Raw genomic sequence first — 19,226 nt, 5'->3', positions numbered from 1 at the left:
GCTAGCAGTGTTATTCTAAACTAAACTATACTCCACGCTACAAGTGTAGCACTTTGAGCAGCTGACATGGATTAACGAGGCGCCTTGATGAGGATGGTAAGAGACTCCGCCCTTCAGGCCCGCACGTGAGTAGGCCACCCAGCCTGGGTATTTTATTTACCACCACTGTTTATCCAATTACAATATCCGGAAATTATGGTTAGTAGTTGTGTTGTTATAATCTTTAGCAGCATGTCAGGGACAATGTGTGGTGCAAGTTGCAATGGCCTTCTACAATTTAAGCACTGCCCTAGAGTGCACTGGCTGGCTCTGTGGGTGGCTCTGTGGGTGGATGGGTGGCTCTGTGTGTGTGTGGGTGGGTGGCTCTGTGTGTGTGGGTGGGTGGCTCTCTGTGGGTGCAAATGCAATAGGTCTCGCATTTGAGTGATTAAGCTATTGACATTGTAAATAACAATGCCGTTTCTTTAAATGTTTTAAAGACAAAAACATAAACAAAAATAATGTCATGAGCAATGCCAATAGCTCTAACTTTAACAATGCCGAGACCATTGCATTGTAAATGCTTGTTAAAAGGGGGCCTCGAAACGGGTCTCTATCGGGCTCTGTTTTGTGCCCTGGCACAGACGGTCTGTTTTTTTCCGGACTGCAGTGACAGCAGGCACATCGAGGTGCACGTGCTCACATTGCTCACTTTTCACTGGTGGAGAAGTTACGGCATGACGTCATGCCAGGTGAGCATTGTAGGGGAAGGGAAATCCTTTAAAAAGAGTAATTTTCTCTCTAGATTTCCCTTCTGTTTTTGAAACTCAGGAGCAGCAACATTGTGGTGGTGTTACCAGGGCTTTAAGTGGAAGTTTGTTCAATTTTATATACCAGCCAAAGTTGCTGCTTATTTATCATATACAACTAACAACCAATGACAAAGCCAATAGCCCTGACTGGTTGTAGGTATGATGTTACTTGTTGTATCACATATCTGGATGCAATGACAGAAATAGCAAAATACAAGTCGGGCGGCACACTGCTAAGCACAGATTTTTAGTTTGTGTGTTTTAAGCCACGCCCTGAATTACATTGGCCATGCCCTTTTGAGAGACTCCCCAGTTTTTTCATCCCACTTAAAGCCCTGAGAGGGAGGAACACCTTAGTGAAGTGTAACCTATAGTGACTGTACAGGATGAGAACTGAAAGGGGTGATTTGGCATGCGCTTAACTCTATATAGTTGTCTGGAACATAGGGTGTCACTGCAATGGCCAGTGTATAATTTAGGAATAAAGGGAGCGGTCCTCTCATCATGGAAGCAAGGCGTCATCCCTGAGATCTTCACCCAATGCTGCCAGTGCTCATCCCATAGTCCTCTCTATTAGATATTTATGCAGACCTCTACTCTCTTCTATATGGAGGACTTTGCTTTCTGCTTGTGATCATTGTTTTGTTGTCGAGAGCCAGGATGGCACAGAAAGGGGGTGTTGTAGACTTTCACTGGGACGTGATCGCTCATTTAGCTAAAAGGAGAGCCAAGACCAAGAACCACAACGTCACTCTATGTCTACGAGGGCATCAAAATATCCCCAGTGTGCAGCATTCCCACATGGGTCGGAGTCATAGGTCTGTACAACTGGCCAGGTCTTGAAATACCTGGGACCAATACTCTGTCAATGATGGGCAATCCCATATAATTTGACAGAAGTCTGCTGGCATCCGATGAAAGTGTGAGCAGGAGACAGAGGTCCCGGGGAAAATTCTGTTAATTCGGAATGGGGAGAGATGGGCCGAGTGCAGTATAAAAAAGTGAATTAATTGGAAACGGGCATTATGTGAGTATGTGCACGGTTATTCAAGTGCTCTAGCCCATTCCTTTTCATGCACAACCTTCTGGAATGCAGTCTCCGATGCCTCCCGAAGATGTTGCAAAGAGAATATAAGGATAGGAGCATTGCCATCAGTATAGCCAAGTCACACAGTGTCTACTAACACCCACGTAAAGGGTGTGAGTAGGCTGAAGGACAGTTGGTTCCTCATCCACGACCGCCCGAGTGGCTCGAAGCATGTGTGTAGGCCATAAGTCAACAATTTTCCTTCGCGAGTGGTTGTGTCTGAGATCGTGGAATGACTGAAAACAATTATTATCGAATAAATCTCCAATGGTGTCGAGCCTCTCCGTCAACCAGGGCTCCAGGCACAGAGTCAGTACAAGAGTGTTGATCGGTTACGCCAAGTACTGGGATATTGGGGGCATATATGGTCTTACGTCTGGTGTGAGCAAGGAGTTTGGCCAGGGAGCATAATGCCACCTCAACCAGCCGGTGCAAACATCCGGGTAGTCCAGTCATAGGGGCGGCCAGGTTAAACAATACACAGATTTTATCTTTATTGTAGGATAGATTTTTTCTTTGCAATCAAATCCTCTTTTTTTCTGTAACTAACAATTTATTTTACTTTTTATATTTTTTTCAAATGCTGATACCTGCTTCGAAGTGTGCGTTCTAGTTGTAAGGCAAATGCTTTTACCCACAAACCCTACCAACTATAAACATCTGGCCTATGCTTGAAAGTGCACTTAGGCTAGACTGCTTCTGACAACAATACACTTTACTGTTTTATGCACTTCATTTTTGGGTGCTACTGTTTCATGCAATTTACTCTTGGGAGGCAGTCACTTGACACAATAAGGAAATTGTGTTTAATTGGACTTTAAACTGTGGCGTCTGCATCTCAATCCTCCAAGAATATTTTCCTCAACTTAAAACCTGGCTCTTAAATTGTTCTAGTCTGCGCTCCATTCTTGAGTAGTCATCTCTTTAGCGCTGGGAAGCCCTATTAAGTCAGTCAAGCACTTTATAAATCGCTTTAACATAACATAACAAAGACAATGGAAGCGAATTCTGTTTTGGAAGAGATCTGTTCTTTTTGACTTTACATTTATAAATGAAAGATCTCAGCAGTCATTCAGGTAGACAGTGGTGCAACTAGCAAAATCAAGCTTTGTTACTATAAAAACTCTGCAACAAATGTTCCCCCATTTGGAATTTCCACACAAGGTCCAAGCTACCATCTCCCTTGCTCTGTCCAAACTCGATTACGCCAATAGCCTCTACCACGGATCACCTTTAACGACTATGAAAAGACTACAATGGATTCAGAACTCGGCTGCCAAACTACTCTTGCATGTCAAACGGCGAGACCACTTCTCCCCTGCTTTGAAAGCCCTGCATTGGTTACCGGTTGCCAGAAGATCCACGTTCAAACTGCTTTGTATCAACAACAAAGCAATACATGGAATGGGACTGCTCTTCATCAAAAATAAAATCACCAAACACATTCACCATAGGAACCTCCGCTCTAGTGTGGCACCTCGCCTCAAAATCCCAAGATACAAGAAAAAATACATGGGTGGCACATCCTTCTCTGTTCAAGCAGCCAAAATATAAACTACCTTAACCCCCCCCAACATAAGATCCACGACAACCCCCTTATCTTCAGAAAACTACTCAAGAATTGGCTCTTCCCCACATAAGCACCATACACATACAGAAATATACAGCATATCCCTCTGTTTATAAGCATTTATTTGTACTATAGATAGGTACCTATATATGTGTATTGCTTTGTATAATCATGTCGAATAACTATGTTTAAAAAAAGAATAAATAAATACATTTTCAAAGACAACACATGAAAACCAGAGTTTATAGAATGCATCTTTAATCTACTTATACTTCCTTCTTTATGCATCTATAAACTTTCCATGTACTTATGGAAAGTTATATTTATTACTTTCTTCTAATTCAGCATATCCAATGCACTACCTCATTTCTCACTCTATACCTCTCTCAATTTATCTTCTACCTCAACTCTCTGACTAATCTCAAACCTCTTTCTACTACTCTTTCCAATGCACTACCCTATTTCTCACCCTGTACCTCTATCCTCTACATCCACTCTCTCATTTATCTCAAATTCCATACCACCACTATGACCCCCAAAACAGCCCTTTTCAGACTCTCCCCTACTCTACCCCTCCTTGCACCATCTGACACCTCTTTTTATTATACTGATCCCCCAAAACTAGCCTTTCTAAACTCTTCCCTCTGACTCTTCCCCTCCGCATCCCTTTTTACTCATATCAAGCCTCCCACTACTGCTATGACGTCCCAAAAAAACCCAAATCTAAATCCTTCACTTTTCTATTCCTCCACTATCCTTTTCAATGAAAATAACAGATTAACATGTCCACTTATCAAATTTCATATGTCACTATACTAATTCACCACTAATCCTTTATGGGTTCCGAGTAGCGTGCTACTCGCCAAAAAAAGCGTTTCAACACCTCATTAGGTGTGGCAAGCCCTATATAAATGCAACCCTTTTTCCCTCTTCTATCCCTCCGCTATCCTTCTCAATCCAAATAACTGACTAATATCCACCACTCAAATTACGTTCATATTTCACTACACTAATTCAACAGTAATCCTTTATGGGTTCCTGAGTAGTGTGCTACTCACTGAAAAAGCGCTTCAACACCCCATCAGGGGTAACACGCACTATATATGATTAGAAAATTTTAGAATATACCCACTGGGGTTTTATTCTTTTATCTTATTTATTATACAAATAAGAACGTGCATATATATTTATTTACATATTTATATATTTATTTATTTAATCATATATCTAAATATTTATATTTATTGATCTATGTACATCTCTATATATATGTTTATATGATGTGTTTAAAATTGAACATTGTTTCAGTTTTCTTCGTAGTAGGTGAATTGTATTCACTTTACTATTTATCTACACAGTACCAAAACAAGTTTCTTATGATATTAATCATAATGATGACCAATAATAATGATTCGATGCTTTGTGCCTTTTTCGACACTACGTTAACCATGAACAACTGTTCTAAAACGATTTTTGACCCGTTCTATGTCTATGGTGACCTAATCATTGTGTACCACGTGATCATGCACTAGCACTTTAAATATGTGAATGTCGTCCTCACATGTCATGTGATCAAGGCCTCTTTGCAGGCCGAAACGCGTAATGGCGGCAGTGCTGGGTGAAATGAAATAAAACAGAGACTTCTGCACTGATATATGGGTCTGTGTTCGTCTTTCCGAGGTGACATGGAAGCTGGAGACAAATCTTGCAATATTGATTCTACTGGGATTGCTTCCCCGGTATACACGAGACCCCTCCTTCGATTTTGGGCCAGCGGCAGGAAGCAGATTTTTGGTCATCCGGAAGGAATTCTACAGTCCTGTAAGGACCAGCCGCGGCAGCCCCCGGACTACGGAACAATCCTCTATGCCCTAGACGAGAGTGGTGGAGCACGAGTCGGAGGACCCGAGCAACGTCAAGGAACTCGCTAAGGTAACGGAGGGACAAACGTATGGTCTGGTGAAGGAGTGTGCGTGAGCTCAGCCCGTGATATTCTATCGGAGGCGCTTTTTGCTCACCAGTGGATACTATACCCGAATTGCAGCACAATGGCCGCTGACGTGTTGAGGAGCCGAGAGGAAGCGGCTAATGAAATGTTTGAAGATTCACCGGCCGGTGAATTTCCACAAACCCCACAGGCAACGGCAACAGTAACGGGATCTCCCTCATTAAAGGAACAGTTCAAAAAACTAGAAAAGTTAATGCGCACAGAGCAAGCTAAATGGTGGGAGCATCGTTCACTTTCTAGGTACCCGGAAGTAGGACGAATTACCAGAGGTCTGCGCATTATGTTAGTTCCTAGTTATGAACAACCGGATCCTAACATGCTTAACGAATGGGCAGAAAGTAGCCTAGAATCATCGGGGCGACTTATGAAAATTCTAATCAAATATGCGGAGAGCGATCGGATAGCACTACAAGTTCAAATTGAGGATGTTAATGCTGAAATAGAAAAACTGGAACCATCAGAGCATGCCAAGAAACTCCGTGATGAAATGCTTAATCTCCTAAAAAAAGAGGAGGAAATAATTAAAAAAAGAAAAGCGTTCAAGTTTCAGAGAGACAAAATAGATTATCAAAACGGGCACATTTTTACTTTTGCAAAAAAGTTTGATTCCCTAAGAACGCCAAATCGATTCCCCATCAAAACTACGCAGGGTCCTGAGAAAGATGTCTCAGAACAAGCAGCATCGGCTTCTGATCTCAGCTCAGCAGTAGACAGCGAGTCAGACAATGAGCAACAGCGTTCAAGATTGGGGTTTCCACGACCTTCCCTGGCACAAGAGGTGGATTTTTTACGTCAAGATCGACGAGCAACACTACGACCACGTATGGCAAATACAATCAAGCCAAACGAGCAAATGCGAAATGGCGTGAACGACGAGTCAGCAACAACAGGCGCAAAGCAAAGCAGCAACAAAAAAATGGCATACAAGCAGAACAAGAGATGGAATCGCAAATAAACAAAAACGACAAAACAACAAGCCATCCTCAAACAATCATAAACCTCACAGCAACACCACTAAGCAAAACAGAAACTGACATTTTATCACTGGGTCTAACCTATAGTTCGGCCAGTGATTTCAACTACGCTCAGACGCGGATTGATATGTATAAGTTCACCAGAAAAATGAAGTTGCAGAAATACTTCGCTCTTAACAAATACCAAAGAGAAAAACAATCCAAGACGACAATGCAAATAACATCAGATTTGTGTGCCAAGGATCTGGAAATATTACAGAATCTCTATGACCTGGCCGAAGAAGGTAATAGTGATAGCAACCAATGTGACATTACATTGAATATGTCGAGCAGCACACACTTCAAGGCCAAATCTACCTTTACCCCCATCATGCTTCATGACAACATTGACATCTTTTCAGAATTAACCACAATTGAATAAAAAAAACTGTACAAATCTATTGGTTACTCTAAACGTAAATACACGCACCAAAACCAATGTTATTCTCAATTGATCAAGAAGCTCCAATCTAATGGCAACATTATAGTGCGCCAGGCAGACAAAGGGGGAAACATTGTTTTATGGCCAAGAGAACTGTGTCTGGAAGAGGCAATGAGCCAGTTGAATGATCATAACTGCTATAAGAGAAGTGAGGTTGGCAAGGTGAAACAAATGTGGTGCGATTTCTATTTAAAATTGACTGCCTGGAGAAGTGCGGGCCTGATAAGTGTTGATGAACTTAAATTTCTCAAAAATGACCACCCCGTCATACCAGTCGTATACTTCATCCCCAAAGTGCACAAGAACTTTGAAAGACCCCCAGGCAGACCTATAATATCTGCAAGGAACAGCATCACTGAAAATACCTCTAGATATGTACACTACTTCCTACAAGAACATGTAAAGCAGCTGCCATCGTATATCCGTGATACCAGCGATTTTCTACATAAGATCAAAGACATTACATGGGATCCGGATTGTTTATTGATAACACTTGATGTTACCAGTTTGTACACCAGCATTCACCATCAGGACGGCATCAAGGCAGTGGAATACTACCTTGGTACCAAATCGATTCATAGGAGTAATCATAACAAAATGTTGGTGACCATGATACACACCTGCTTACATAATAACTTCTTCATGATCCAAAATCAGGTATATCAACAGGTCAGAGGTGTTGCAATGGGGGCTTGCTTCTCTCCCAGCTATGCCTGCTTGCATATGGGACTGTGGGAGGAGCAAGTCCTCAGATCAACATACTCTGAACTATTAACCACTCATGTAATCTGCTGGTACCGGTTTATTGATGACTTGTTCATTATCTGGAAGGGCTCTGAAACACAGGCCAGAAACTTTGTAGATCAGATTAATGTCAATTCTTTGAATCTTGATTTCACAGTCAATATCAGTAGGGAAATCATCGCTTTTTTGGATGTGGAGATTTATATTTGGGAGAATCAGATCCAAACTAGACTCCATAGAAAACCCACAGCTGGGAACTCTATACTCCACGCCTCTAGCCATCACCCAGGCCACCTGATTCGCAGCATTCCCTATGGGGAAATGTTGCGCATCAGACGAATTTGTAGTCAGCATGAGGAATGCCTAATGGCACAAAATGAAAGTAGACAGAGATTTCTAGCCAGGGGTTACTCGGCAAAGATAATTGATCAGGCAATCAGGAGAGCCAATCTTACATCCAGAACTGATGCCCTGAAAAACAAACAGATGGCCCCCATTTCTGTTGATAATTTGACCACAGAGCCAACTAGACTGATATTGACTTACAATCGACAACATCGCACTATCCGCAAAATAATCCGACATAATTGGAATCTCATTTGCAATGACCCAGTGATAGGAAAACAGACTGCACCAATTCCCAACATTACTTTCAGAAAAGCACGTTCCATGTCGAGTGACTTGGTTAAAAGCAGTCCAGAGGTTATTCCAAACAAGAATTGGCTGAATTCTAGAAAGGGATTCTATCGTTGCACGAATTGCAAAGCTTGTAAACATGGTGTCAGCACAACTACATACAGAACCCCATTCCATATGGAAGAAAGAAGGATAAGCAAATTTCTAACTTGCAAAACAGAGTTCGCTGTTTATGTGCTGGGGTGTCCCTGTGGCTTGCAATATGTTGGCAGTACCAAGTTGCAGGTCCACAAGAGGATACTCCAGCACATCAGAGCTATATCTAACAGTGACCCTGCTTATCCAGTCGCGAGACATTTCAAAGAAAGTCACAACAATATCATTGAGCATTTGAAACATTTCGCAATAGATTGTGTATTGCCACTCAGACGTGGTGGCAACCGTGAAGCCATGTTACGCAAACTAGAAACCCGATACATTCTAGAATTAGACACCAAGTCACCCAACGGGCTTAACGCCAATGAGGATTTCTATACGTGCCTATGACAACAACATTAGGCACTAGTACTGTCCCTAAGCCTACTATATCCCTTATGATAAATGATAGACGAGACATCGTAGTATCCTTTGATAATCCCTTCCTCTATTCTTTTAACAAACACAGCAATACATTGTAATTTTTACGTATATTTTAGACACTGGGTAGCACCTTTTTATTCAGCATAGACACCCTTGTTTTAAAGAAACGGCTTTGATTAAAAAATGTTAACATCATTCTCAGGTTAAAGCACCAGCACTTTATGTTATTCTGTTTTTGAAACTATGTGAAGGACTTGTGTATATTGTTGAACCATCATCATTCATGGATTTTAACCTATGATTAGAAAATTTTAGAATATACCCACTGGGGTTTTATTCTTTTATCTTATTTATTATACAAATAAGAACGTGCATATATATTTATTTACATATTTATATATTTATTTATTTAATCATATATCTAAATATTTATATTTATTGATCTATGTATATCTCTATATATATGTTTATATGATGTGTTTAAAATTGAACATTGTTTCAGTTTTCTTCGTAGTAGGTGAATTGTATTCACTTTACTTTTTATCTACACAGTACCAAAACAAGTTTCTTATGATATTAATCATTATGATGACCAATAATAATGATTCGATGCTTTGTGCCTTTTTCGACACTACGTTAACCATGAACAACTGTTCTAAAACGATTTTTGACCGTTTCTATGTCTATGGTGACCTAATCATTGTGTACCACGTGATCATGCACTAGCACTTTAAATATGTGAATGTCGTCCTCACATGTCATGTGATCAAGGCCTCTTTGCAGGCCGAAACGCGTAATGGCGGCAGTGCTGGGTGAAATGAAATAAAACAGAGACTTCTGCACTGATATATGGGTCTGTGTTCGTCTTTCCGAGGTGACGTGGAAGCTGGAGACGAATCTTGCAATATATATATATATATATATATATATATATATATATATATATATATATATATATATATATATATACATACATACACATACACATACACATATATATATATATATATATGCAAACCTCTGTCCCTTTTCTATCCCAGTGCTACCCTTCTCAATCCAAATAACCGACTAACATATCATCCACCACCCAAATTACTTTCATATTTCACTATACTAATTCAACACTAATCCTTGGATGGGTTCTGGAGTAGCGTGCTACTCGCCAAAAAGCACCAACAGGGGTTACAAGTGCTATGTAAATGCAAACCTTTTTCCCTCCTCTATCCCTCCACTAGCCTTCTCGAATCCAAATAACTGATAATTATCCACCACTCAAATTACTTTCATATTTCACTATACTAATTCACCACTAATCCTTATGGGTTCCGGAGTAGCGTGCTACTCACCAAGAAAGTGCTTCAACACCCCATAAGGGTAACAAGCGCTATAAAAATGCAAACCTTTTTCCCTTTTCTATCCCTCCGCTATCCTTCTGAATCCAAATAACGGACTAACATATCCACCACTCAAATTCCTTTCATATTTCACTAATTCACACTAATCCTTCTTGGGTTCCGGAGTAGCGTGCCACTCGCCGAAAAAGCACATTGACGCCTCGTCAGGGGTAGTAAGCGCTATAGAAACACAATAACAATACAATACAATGTGTCATATGTTTAACAAAGGAAGGTAGGCAGAGGACAGAGGACAGAGGACCAGTGCTGATGATCGCAGAGCACTTTGTGGCATCAGATCAGTTGTGCGACAGACAACACCAATGACGAGGGTTACAGGAATTATTTCCCAACCTTTAGAATGTACCAGCTAACTGCACACAAACTGAGTTCAATTACTTGTTGAAAAGGAACAGCCGGAACATAGGGACTATTAGTCCCAGAGCTAAGCAAAAGTGTGATGACATGACAATGACGCAAAGGCTACTCTGGGGCAGAGGCACCGGTGGATAGGATGAAGCCCTAAATTACATTCCATACAGGCTTGGATTAAGTAGAATATCTCACACAGATAGGGACTGTCGTGAGGTTCAGGGACCTTATCTCTTTGTGTTACCACCACCCACACCCATTTATGTGGAGTGCTTTTGCCTTAGAATTAGAGCATAAAAGTGTACTTGAAGTCAACAGGAGGATTGTAACTTAATGAGGTCATAGCCTTTGCATATAGGTGAAACTAAGGTTGCATTTCAGATACCCCCAGACTTAAATCTCCAAACACATAACACTCCCCAAACTTTGTCCATAGACTCCAATCCAATCTTATCCCCAGCATTAAGTCTACAAACTTGAGTATCCAGATTTTACACTGCAGACTCACCTCCTTCTTCTGATACACTTCCCAATCATCTCTCACACACACCCAACTTGGCACAAGCTTCTGATTCAAATAGTGTTAAAGGTGTGCGCACACATACACTGACACAAGCTTCACACGTCACTCTCAAAGCTTCTCTCTCAAGCTACACACTCAGGGCCAAGCTGGACACACTCATACACGATCTCCATGCTTTACACCCAGAGTGCTCAAGCTTCGGCCACACACAAACACATTCTCTCCCTCCAAGCTTTGTCACAGAGACCAGAGCTTGGCACACATTCTTCACTTACGTCTGCATCTTCATGTTTGTTGACACCGTGGAAATAAAACGGTTTTCCGTTGATGAGGAACTGGTTTCCAGAAACCTTTACTGTACGGATCCCCACTGGAAGCACATATACATCCTCATAAACTTTGCTGCCGGCTTTGGCTGTTGCTGTAACCTGAACGACAAACAAAACAAAACAAAAAACAGGTAAATTCAATCCAGGATACAATATATTTAAAGGCAATTTTATAACAAACACAAATGGCAAAACTGTCCCATATGACTGGCATCTCAATGATTGTAAAGCATTTGAATATTTTACTAGTATGTCAAAAGAACTGATTTTTTTTAGACATCTTAAAAAAGATGCTTTCTACTCTGTGCTGCATGCAGGTCCTGCTGCAGTCAACATGATCTACCCAATTTTAGGTCAAGCCTCAGCCAGCGCGCATGCGCTGCTCTGCGAGGCTTCTTGTGTTTAGTTCGTGTGGGTCTGACTCCTCTCGCACACTGGACTGGCTTTTGTGTGTGTCTTTCAATAATGAAAGAACGCAAAAGGCTAAAGGCGGGCGCATATCCCACCTCTTTTTAAATGTTCACTCCCACGGCGTTTTGCTCTCGGGAGCGAGCAGCGGCGCGCAGGGTGGCAGCTGCATTCTTCTTTTTTTTTTATCTCTAGGCTGTTCGTGAACGTTTAGCATTCCAGTTCACTTCTTCCCTACCCCCACTACCATATCCGTTGCACGCTCCCATGCTGACTGCTGGGGTGTTTGAGTAGTCTTGAGGTCGGAGAAGATTAACTGGTTGCTCTGGTTCGACGCTGCTTACGCCCATTACTCACTCATGGCTAAAAGGCAGGTTAACGGCACTGTGGCCACAAGAAGTCCCTCCCTCACTTATGGTGTGCCAAGGTGTTGGATGACTAATCTTTTCCAGTGTGCGGACTGTTTGGTGGAGCCTGGACTAGGGGCGGCCTGGGTCTCACGGCTACAGTGCTGAAGCAGGCATTCGGCTTCAGAAGCATGCAGGTACTCCGATTTCATTCCGCTCATTGTCGATGTTGACAATGTGTATAAAGTATTGTTTAAAAACGTGAAAGAAATACATTCTAAAAACTAAAGGAAAAGTAAATACATATGTCGTTGTATCCCAAACTGTACAGTGAATACAATCTATTCAATATTTATAAATATCACGGTTTACTTTTTTTCAAAAACTTTGAACAATTTAAAAAAGAATAAGGAAGCATCAGAATGTAAAGAGAAATGCTTTTTCACAGGATTTAACCATTTGGTCTTCTGCAATAGCCCAATGAGCAGATTTATGGGCCTCCAAGAGAAGTGTCATGGTAAGTGCACCCTCTGCCTCAGACGACAGCTGAGTGAGTGCTAAGTGGCTTATCCCTCTGCGCCATGAACGACTTTGTGTGCCAAAGTTTGTGCGTTCATGCAATGTGTCGAATGCAGGCAATAAGACAAAAACCATTAAAGTGTGCTCTTCAGCCATACCCCAACACCTCCGGCAAAAATATCCCTGATGCTGCCCTTTTACAGAAAGCTGGGAGTGGTGGGGACCAACACAGAATGAAGGGGTGGGGGACATTTTGTAAGTGATGAAGCGGGAGAGGGCTAGCTAACATACAACTCTCATGGAGTGCGAAATGAAAAAGGAAAAAATTATACCCTAAATGTAAGCAGTGCAAGAATACAATTAAGCTAATCAACAGGTTTGTAAATTGGTTATGCTCCAGTGGAGGGACAAACACTAGAAGGAGGAGGCAAGCCATCAAGTAGGAAGCAAGTATATAAGAGTGGCAATAAAGCCAGGGGATGTGGCCTGTGGAGGCAAGATGCCGGATGCTTGATCTGATCGGTCTCACCCCATCACGACAATCGTACACGATCCTCCGCCCCGGGGGACCAGACCAGGTAATCCTCCTGCACAACTAGGTCGCATACAGAGGAGACTTCCACCTCTTGCAAATTCGGCCTCCCCGAGCCATTTGGTGAGATCAGACCGGGAAAGACACAGCCACCACAGCGGAGAACACAGTGGGCCTAATATGGCCTATTGGGCTTGAGTCGTGTGCCCGCCTCCCCGGATTTCTAAAGCTGGAGCTGCCTGCGCCGGATCCTCAACTGGGGACAGCGTGACCTGAGGCTCTATGGTGGTCGCTCGGGTGCGGCCCATCTGGACATCTGCTCCGAGCTGTGCCAGGCCTCGACTGCCTGGGACGACTGTGCCGGGGCCAGTACTTGGGTTGGGTGGTTTGAGCCGGCTGGCCCGCGCTCTTTCGACACACTGCTGTAGCAAAGAAGTGCTGGGACTGGGCGCTGTGCCACTGCTCACCCACTCCTGAGCTGGAGAACATGACGTGGTCTAGGACACCACTGGAGATATCGTACCATTGGTGAAGAGGTGAGCTGGATTCCTGATGACTGCTGGCGGGGGTGAGGTCCAGTGGGGACGGCAAACTCTTGTGTCTCGCTTCCAGGTTAGTTTGACTTCGGGCACTGGAGCTATTAGGCCCAATACGGATGCTAGCGCTGCTCCTCCACAGGGAAATGCGCAGAACCGTTCCTGAGCTGTCTGGGCCCCCTCTACCCCACGTAGCTCTGGCTCTTTACTTCTGGACTGCTCTGGGGGCTCCTGCCATGACATCATTGGTGAGGGCACATGTATCATTTCAGCAGCGGATACCTGGATGCCCCAAATGCTGCACCTCGGGAGCCCTGCACCTGGAGGGGATTACGGACATGGGCAAACTGATTATGAAAGGGACTCCCGGCAGTGACCGGAGGGAGTCGTCCCAGGCTGCTGCTGCTGCAAATACAGGTGCGCAAATAGACAGTCTAAAGGAGGATAATACAGGTACCATATTACAGATGATCAGGGAGTCATGCATGGTGCTAAGATAAGAAGATAGACACCATAGCGATAGACTTGGGTCTCCTCAGGGCAGGTCATCGAAAACTATATGAGAGAGTGGAGAAGAGTGAATCTGCTATTGCCACTACGAGGCCCACAGTCTTGGCACTGCAGCAACAGGTGGACAGTATGCACAGAGACCTACGTCTGCTACAGGACTGGGCAGAGGGCACGGTAGGCTGCTCCTCTCGTAATAATATCAGGATAGTGGGACTGCCGGACATAGCGAAGAGCCTATCAGCTGAACTGTTTCTAGAAGACTAGCTACTCAAGGTGGTGCTCCCTAACACCCAGTCTAAGTTCTTCACTGTTGAGGGAGCCCACAGTTTGCCTTACCGCCCATTGCCCACTGGGCCAGCCCTGCGACCAATGGTGGCCTGGTTATTGAACTATCGTGATAATATATTGCAGCAGGTGCGCACCCATGGTCCCTTTGAGTACAAAGGTCCCAAAATACACCTGATTATGCTACCCAGACACAGAAACATTGACTCCGCTTCTCCGGGCCTAAACAAGTGCTAAGAGACCTGGACATTCCCTATGGTCAGACTTACGCTGCGAAACTGCGCATCACAAGACAAAAATAATTTCTTTATCTCCCCAGATGATATGTTGTCATAATAATAATAATACCGATATTTATATAGCGCGAACAGCTACCTCGCAAGGAGGTGTCCCGGCGCTGAGTGATCATTTTTTCCAGGCAGAATGGGCGGAGAAAGGGGAGGGAGTGTTTAGTGTCATGGCTTGAGGACCAGGGTCACAATATATTTCCCGGGCACGTAAGGCTGGGCCGGAGGCAACTTGTAGACCAAGAAGGACTGAGATACTTGCGGCCACCTCCTGGGACCCCCACATAGGAGCGGACGGCGAAGAGTGTGCAACGCTGGTCTCCGATATTTGGGCTCAGAGAGGGGCCCCCAATGTGCTGGGGGCCAGCGACACTGAGAAAGCAGAGGGAGACTCAGACACAACATAATGTCACCCCCAGCACTGCGGATGACTTACTGTAATGTCTCTGGGCCTGCTGTGGGGTGCCACGATGGCCATCCTGCCGTGTGATGCCTGCATAATCAGATTGCCTAGGGTGCAATCCTATCCTAATGTTTGAAGGGGGAGCAAATTCAGATCACGTTTGCTCTGAACCTAACCTCTGCAGAGCCAAGCAGCTGCGCACCTACTTATTGTTTATGTTTGCATGGTCATTTCTGTTTATGTTTGCATTAGTTCGATTGGACAGGGTATGTTGCACCTAGACCGGGGGTAGGAGAGGTTGGGACCCTCACACACAGACTTATTACACCCACGACTGGAAGATCCATATGCAGCACACCTTACGGGAGAAGCCTACTATCTTCCTACTCCCCTACTCCACTCTCAATCCACACTATAGTTCCTTGGTTGATGTACAACTTTATAGGCAACTTCAATGTCATTTCATGGAACATTAGGGGCTGGGTTCCCCATCGAAATATCACAAGGTGTAATCCTTTCTCCGTAGACACAGAATACAAAAAGCCCTCCTTCAGGAGACACACATGAATGCAATGGAACTTACCAAGCTATCGAATGATGGCGGGAATAAATATACATGGGGCGGCCAGAGGCACGATTAGGTGGCATCCGACCCTTGAAGAAAGTGTGACTACAGGCTGATCCTCCCGCTTGCACTCCAGTTTCAAAGAGTATTACGACGAAACTTTCGTATCCGTGTGTGTTCACACAGAAAGTGACAAGTAAAGGTCACTATATTTTATATTTCCTTCCAACCCGAAAATTATTTTGTTTTCTAAGGGGAGTAAATAAACGGGATCGCTAGCCCTGAGGAAGGCCAAATGACCCTGAGTGGGCGGAAAAGACTAGCCGAAACGTGTCGACAGAATAGGCAGTAATGAGAGACATGGAGGCCCTAATTACCCTTCAAGACCATCTCCATATTTGGTTTGATTTTTAATCCTATCCAGGAAGCTCACTATTGAAGACTGCTAAGGGCATTACTGAGGTAGTTTTAGGTCTTCACTTTGACTGTTTGTTTATGCGTAGTTTTACTGGGTGGATCCCAACATATCGGTTTTTGTTGTCCTCTCCTTCCCTTTGCTCCATCCCAGGCGTTGGTCTGTGGAGGGAAGCTGTAGCAGCTATGATGAAGCATGGCACTATTAGTGGGTGAGAGCATTTATACAAAACATTGCGTTTTACCTACGTGGGGTGCCTTAACACCCACCGCTCCCTCCTTTTCCTCTTTGTGTGGGTAAAAGTGTTCTATTATAGGGAGGATGGAAAAGTAGTAGTACTTCTCTCCCATTTTTCATGTGTGTGGGCACAAATATATGGCACTGGCTACTCAGCATATGCCAGGGGTTTATTAATATGGATCTCACTTGGGGTCTCACTTACTATATCGCATACGTCCATTAATCCAGATGGCAGGTATATAATTGTGGACGCAACCCTCGATAGACGGTCCTCCTCCATCGAGAGCTTATATGTTCCTAATATCAAACAGGTACACTTCCTAGATGCCTTGTCCTCGCACCTTCACATAACTATCGATACGCACAGGCTATGTGGGGGGGGGGAGATTACAGTTTGATACTAGACAGTGAATTGGACTGCTCATTGCCGTCCCTTCCCTCAGGTCCAAGTGGACCCATGACACAAGGGTTTAGGAGATGGGCTGACCAGAGGGGGCTGGAGGATCTATAAAGGGAATGTCATTCTGAGACTCGCGAATACACCTAATACTCAGCACCACACAATATTATATAGCTTTATGGTCTCTCTTGATTTAATACTCACCATCTCCAGTAGCGAATACTTATGTCGCACTGTCTCGGATCACAATTGTATTCTTCTAATGCAAGCACTGGGACACATACAAGCGGCGGTGCGGACGTGACACCTGCAGCCAGAAACACTATTGGAACCCCCGTTCAGGGCCTTCCAGACTAACAAGGGCAAGGACACACAGAAAAATGTAGAATGGAACGTCTTTGATGCTGTGATTAGGGTCATATGCATCAAAACCACTTATGGAACTAGGAAGGTAGTAATAACTGAGATGCTGCAGGCTGAGGGACAACTCCGAGATCTTGAAAAAGTATTAGTATGAGATCAGTCACATAGGTCGAAACTCCTGGAACCAGGCAAAGCGCATCACGCCCTGATGGAGCGACTCCGATACATACATTATAGGGAATACCTCACCGCCAACATGAGGAAGGAGACAGGTTAGGCCCCCTACTTGCCTGGCTCATCTGTTTGGATTCACCTCAGAAGCCTATTGGGGCCATACTAACACTCAAAGAACGGATGGTCACAACACAGGCGGACATTAATGAGGCGTTCATTACCTATTATAAGAGTATATATGCGGTGGACAGGACCCCACCACCCGGCCCACATTGATCAATTCCTGGCCTTGGTGCAGATGCCGCAACTCACGGCGGCACAATTGAGTGCTCTGAATGCCGACTCCTTTCTGGCTCCGCCTCCCACTCTCCCCACTGGGACGAGTGGCCATAATCAAGGTGACAGTCCTCCCCAAACTGCTATATCTCTTTATGGTCCTTCCCCTCAGTCTGTCATGAACCTTCACTCAGACATGACGAATCTCTATGGATAAAGCCATGAATCCAACCCAGAAATCTACTATGTGGCAGAGCACCTGGTCTGGCTAGCGTGCCGGCTAACAGTCGATTTTAAAAGACAGGATATAATGCACCTCCTAGGCAAAAGGGATCTCCTTAGCATGCTATATCTAAGCACCAAGCCTCCGGTGACTTATACCAGAGCACTTTAACAATAAAAATCTGCGGGAGCTTATACCTGAAATAGACTAGAAAACATTTTCAGTACTCCCCCGACCTCCTACTATGGGGGATGCTGGATCTGGCACGGGTAGCTACTAAACACACTATGTGGGCCTGGCGAAAGTCTGGGGTCACCACTCTGGGGGACTTATTTTTGATGGCGAGCTCCTTACACTCGATACCCTCACAAAGGACCATGGACTGTGCAGCGATCAGTTCCTGACATATGGGGCCTAACAACTGGCCCTCGATGCAACTTGGGGAAAAGGAACAACCGAGCCTGCTAAGAATGAGTCGTTATCCACTCTACCAGCACATGGGGTCAACCGTAGAGCAGTGACCTACATGCACAGGGCGTTGGCTCCTTCATTTCATGCACTCACGACCGCACTAAAGTTAAAATGGTAACAGAAAGTGGAAAGAGATATACCAGAAAAGGAATAGGCTGCAATATTAGAGTACGCCAAAACGGTCAATAGAAATCTGCAATTATCTCCACTGCACATACTTATCCCCGGTGCAGATAGCTACGATATATCCTGGACTCCCATTGACATTTCCCAGATGTAAGGCAGGAGAGGCAGATTTTTTCCATATGGTGCGGGATGGTGCAAATATCCAAGTATTTTGGAGAGTGATTTCGGACATACTAGCAGACCTCACGGGTAGACCCTTTACATGCGACTGTAGAGGGGTGTTTGTTGGGGAGGTTCACAGAGCCGGTGAAGTCCAAATGCATGAACAAATTCCTAAACTTGGTCCTGCTCTTAGGAAAGCGAAGTATAGCCATGGGCTGGAAGGCCGGGTTGGCTCCTTCAAATTTAAAATTGATCCAGGAGCTGATCAAATTGTGTATCGCCGAAATCAACACACTGACCCACATACACCAACAAACGAGGAAGGGGGCCCCAATACAAACTGGGACACGCTATTACTGGCACTGCAGGCTAAGTCGGACAATATGCCACCATGAACACGACAGGAAGGCTGTGCCACACAGAGGTTGATCTACGTATGGGATCTGGCTAATAATTGATATGACTGGCACATGATGTGGGGAACCCAAAATGTTCT

The 19,226-nt window shown here is 44.1% G+C and overlaps 1 protein-coding gene across 1 annotated transcript in view; it reads right to left on the bottom strand.

Annotated features, from left to right (window-relative positions):
- Window positions 1–19,226, bottom strand: part of GUSB (glucuronidase beta) — a 200,478-nt gene that overhangs the window by 92,493 nt on the left and 88,759 nt on the right. The window contains exon 6 of the mRNA XM_085649764.1: window positions 11,435–11,587. Coding sequence (XP_085505890.1) covers window positions 11,435–11,587 — 153 coding nt within the window. The remainder of the gene's footprint in view (window positions 1–11,434; window positions 11,588–19,226) is intronic.

This window comes from Triturus cristatus, chromosome 3_2 (genome assembly GCF_964204655.1).
Source record: "Triturus cristatus chromosome 3_2, aTriCri1.1, whole genome shotgun sequence".
NCBI classification, from domain to species: Eukaryota; Metazoa; Chordata; class Amphibia; order Caudata; family Salamandridae; genus Triturus; species Triturus cristatus.
The sequence above is the reverse complement of the archived record's forward strand: the minus strand, read 5'-3'. Positions and strand labels throughout refer to the sequence as shown.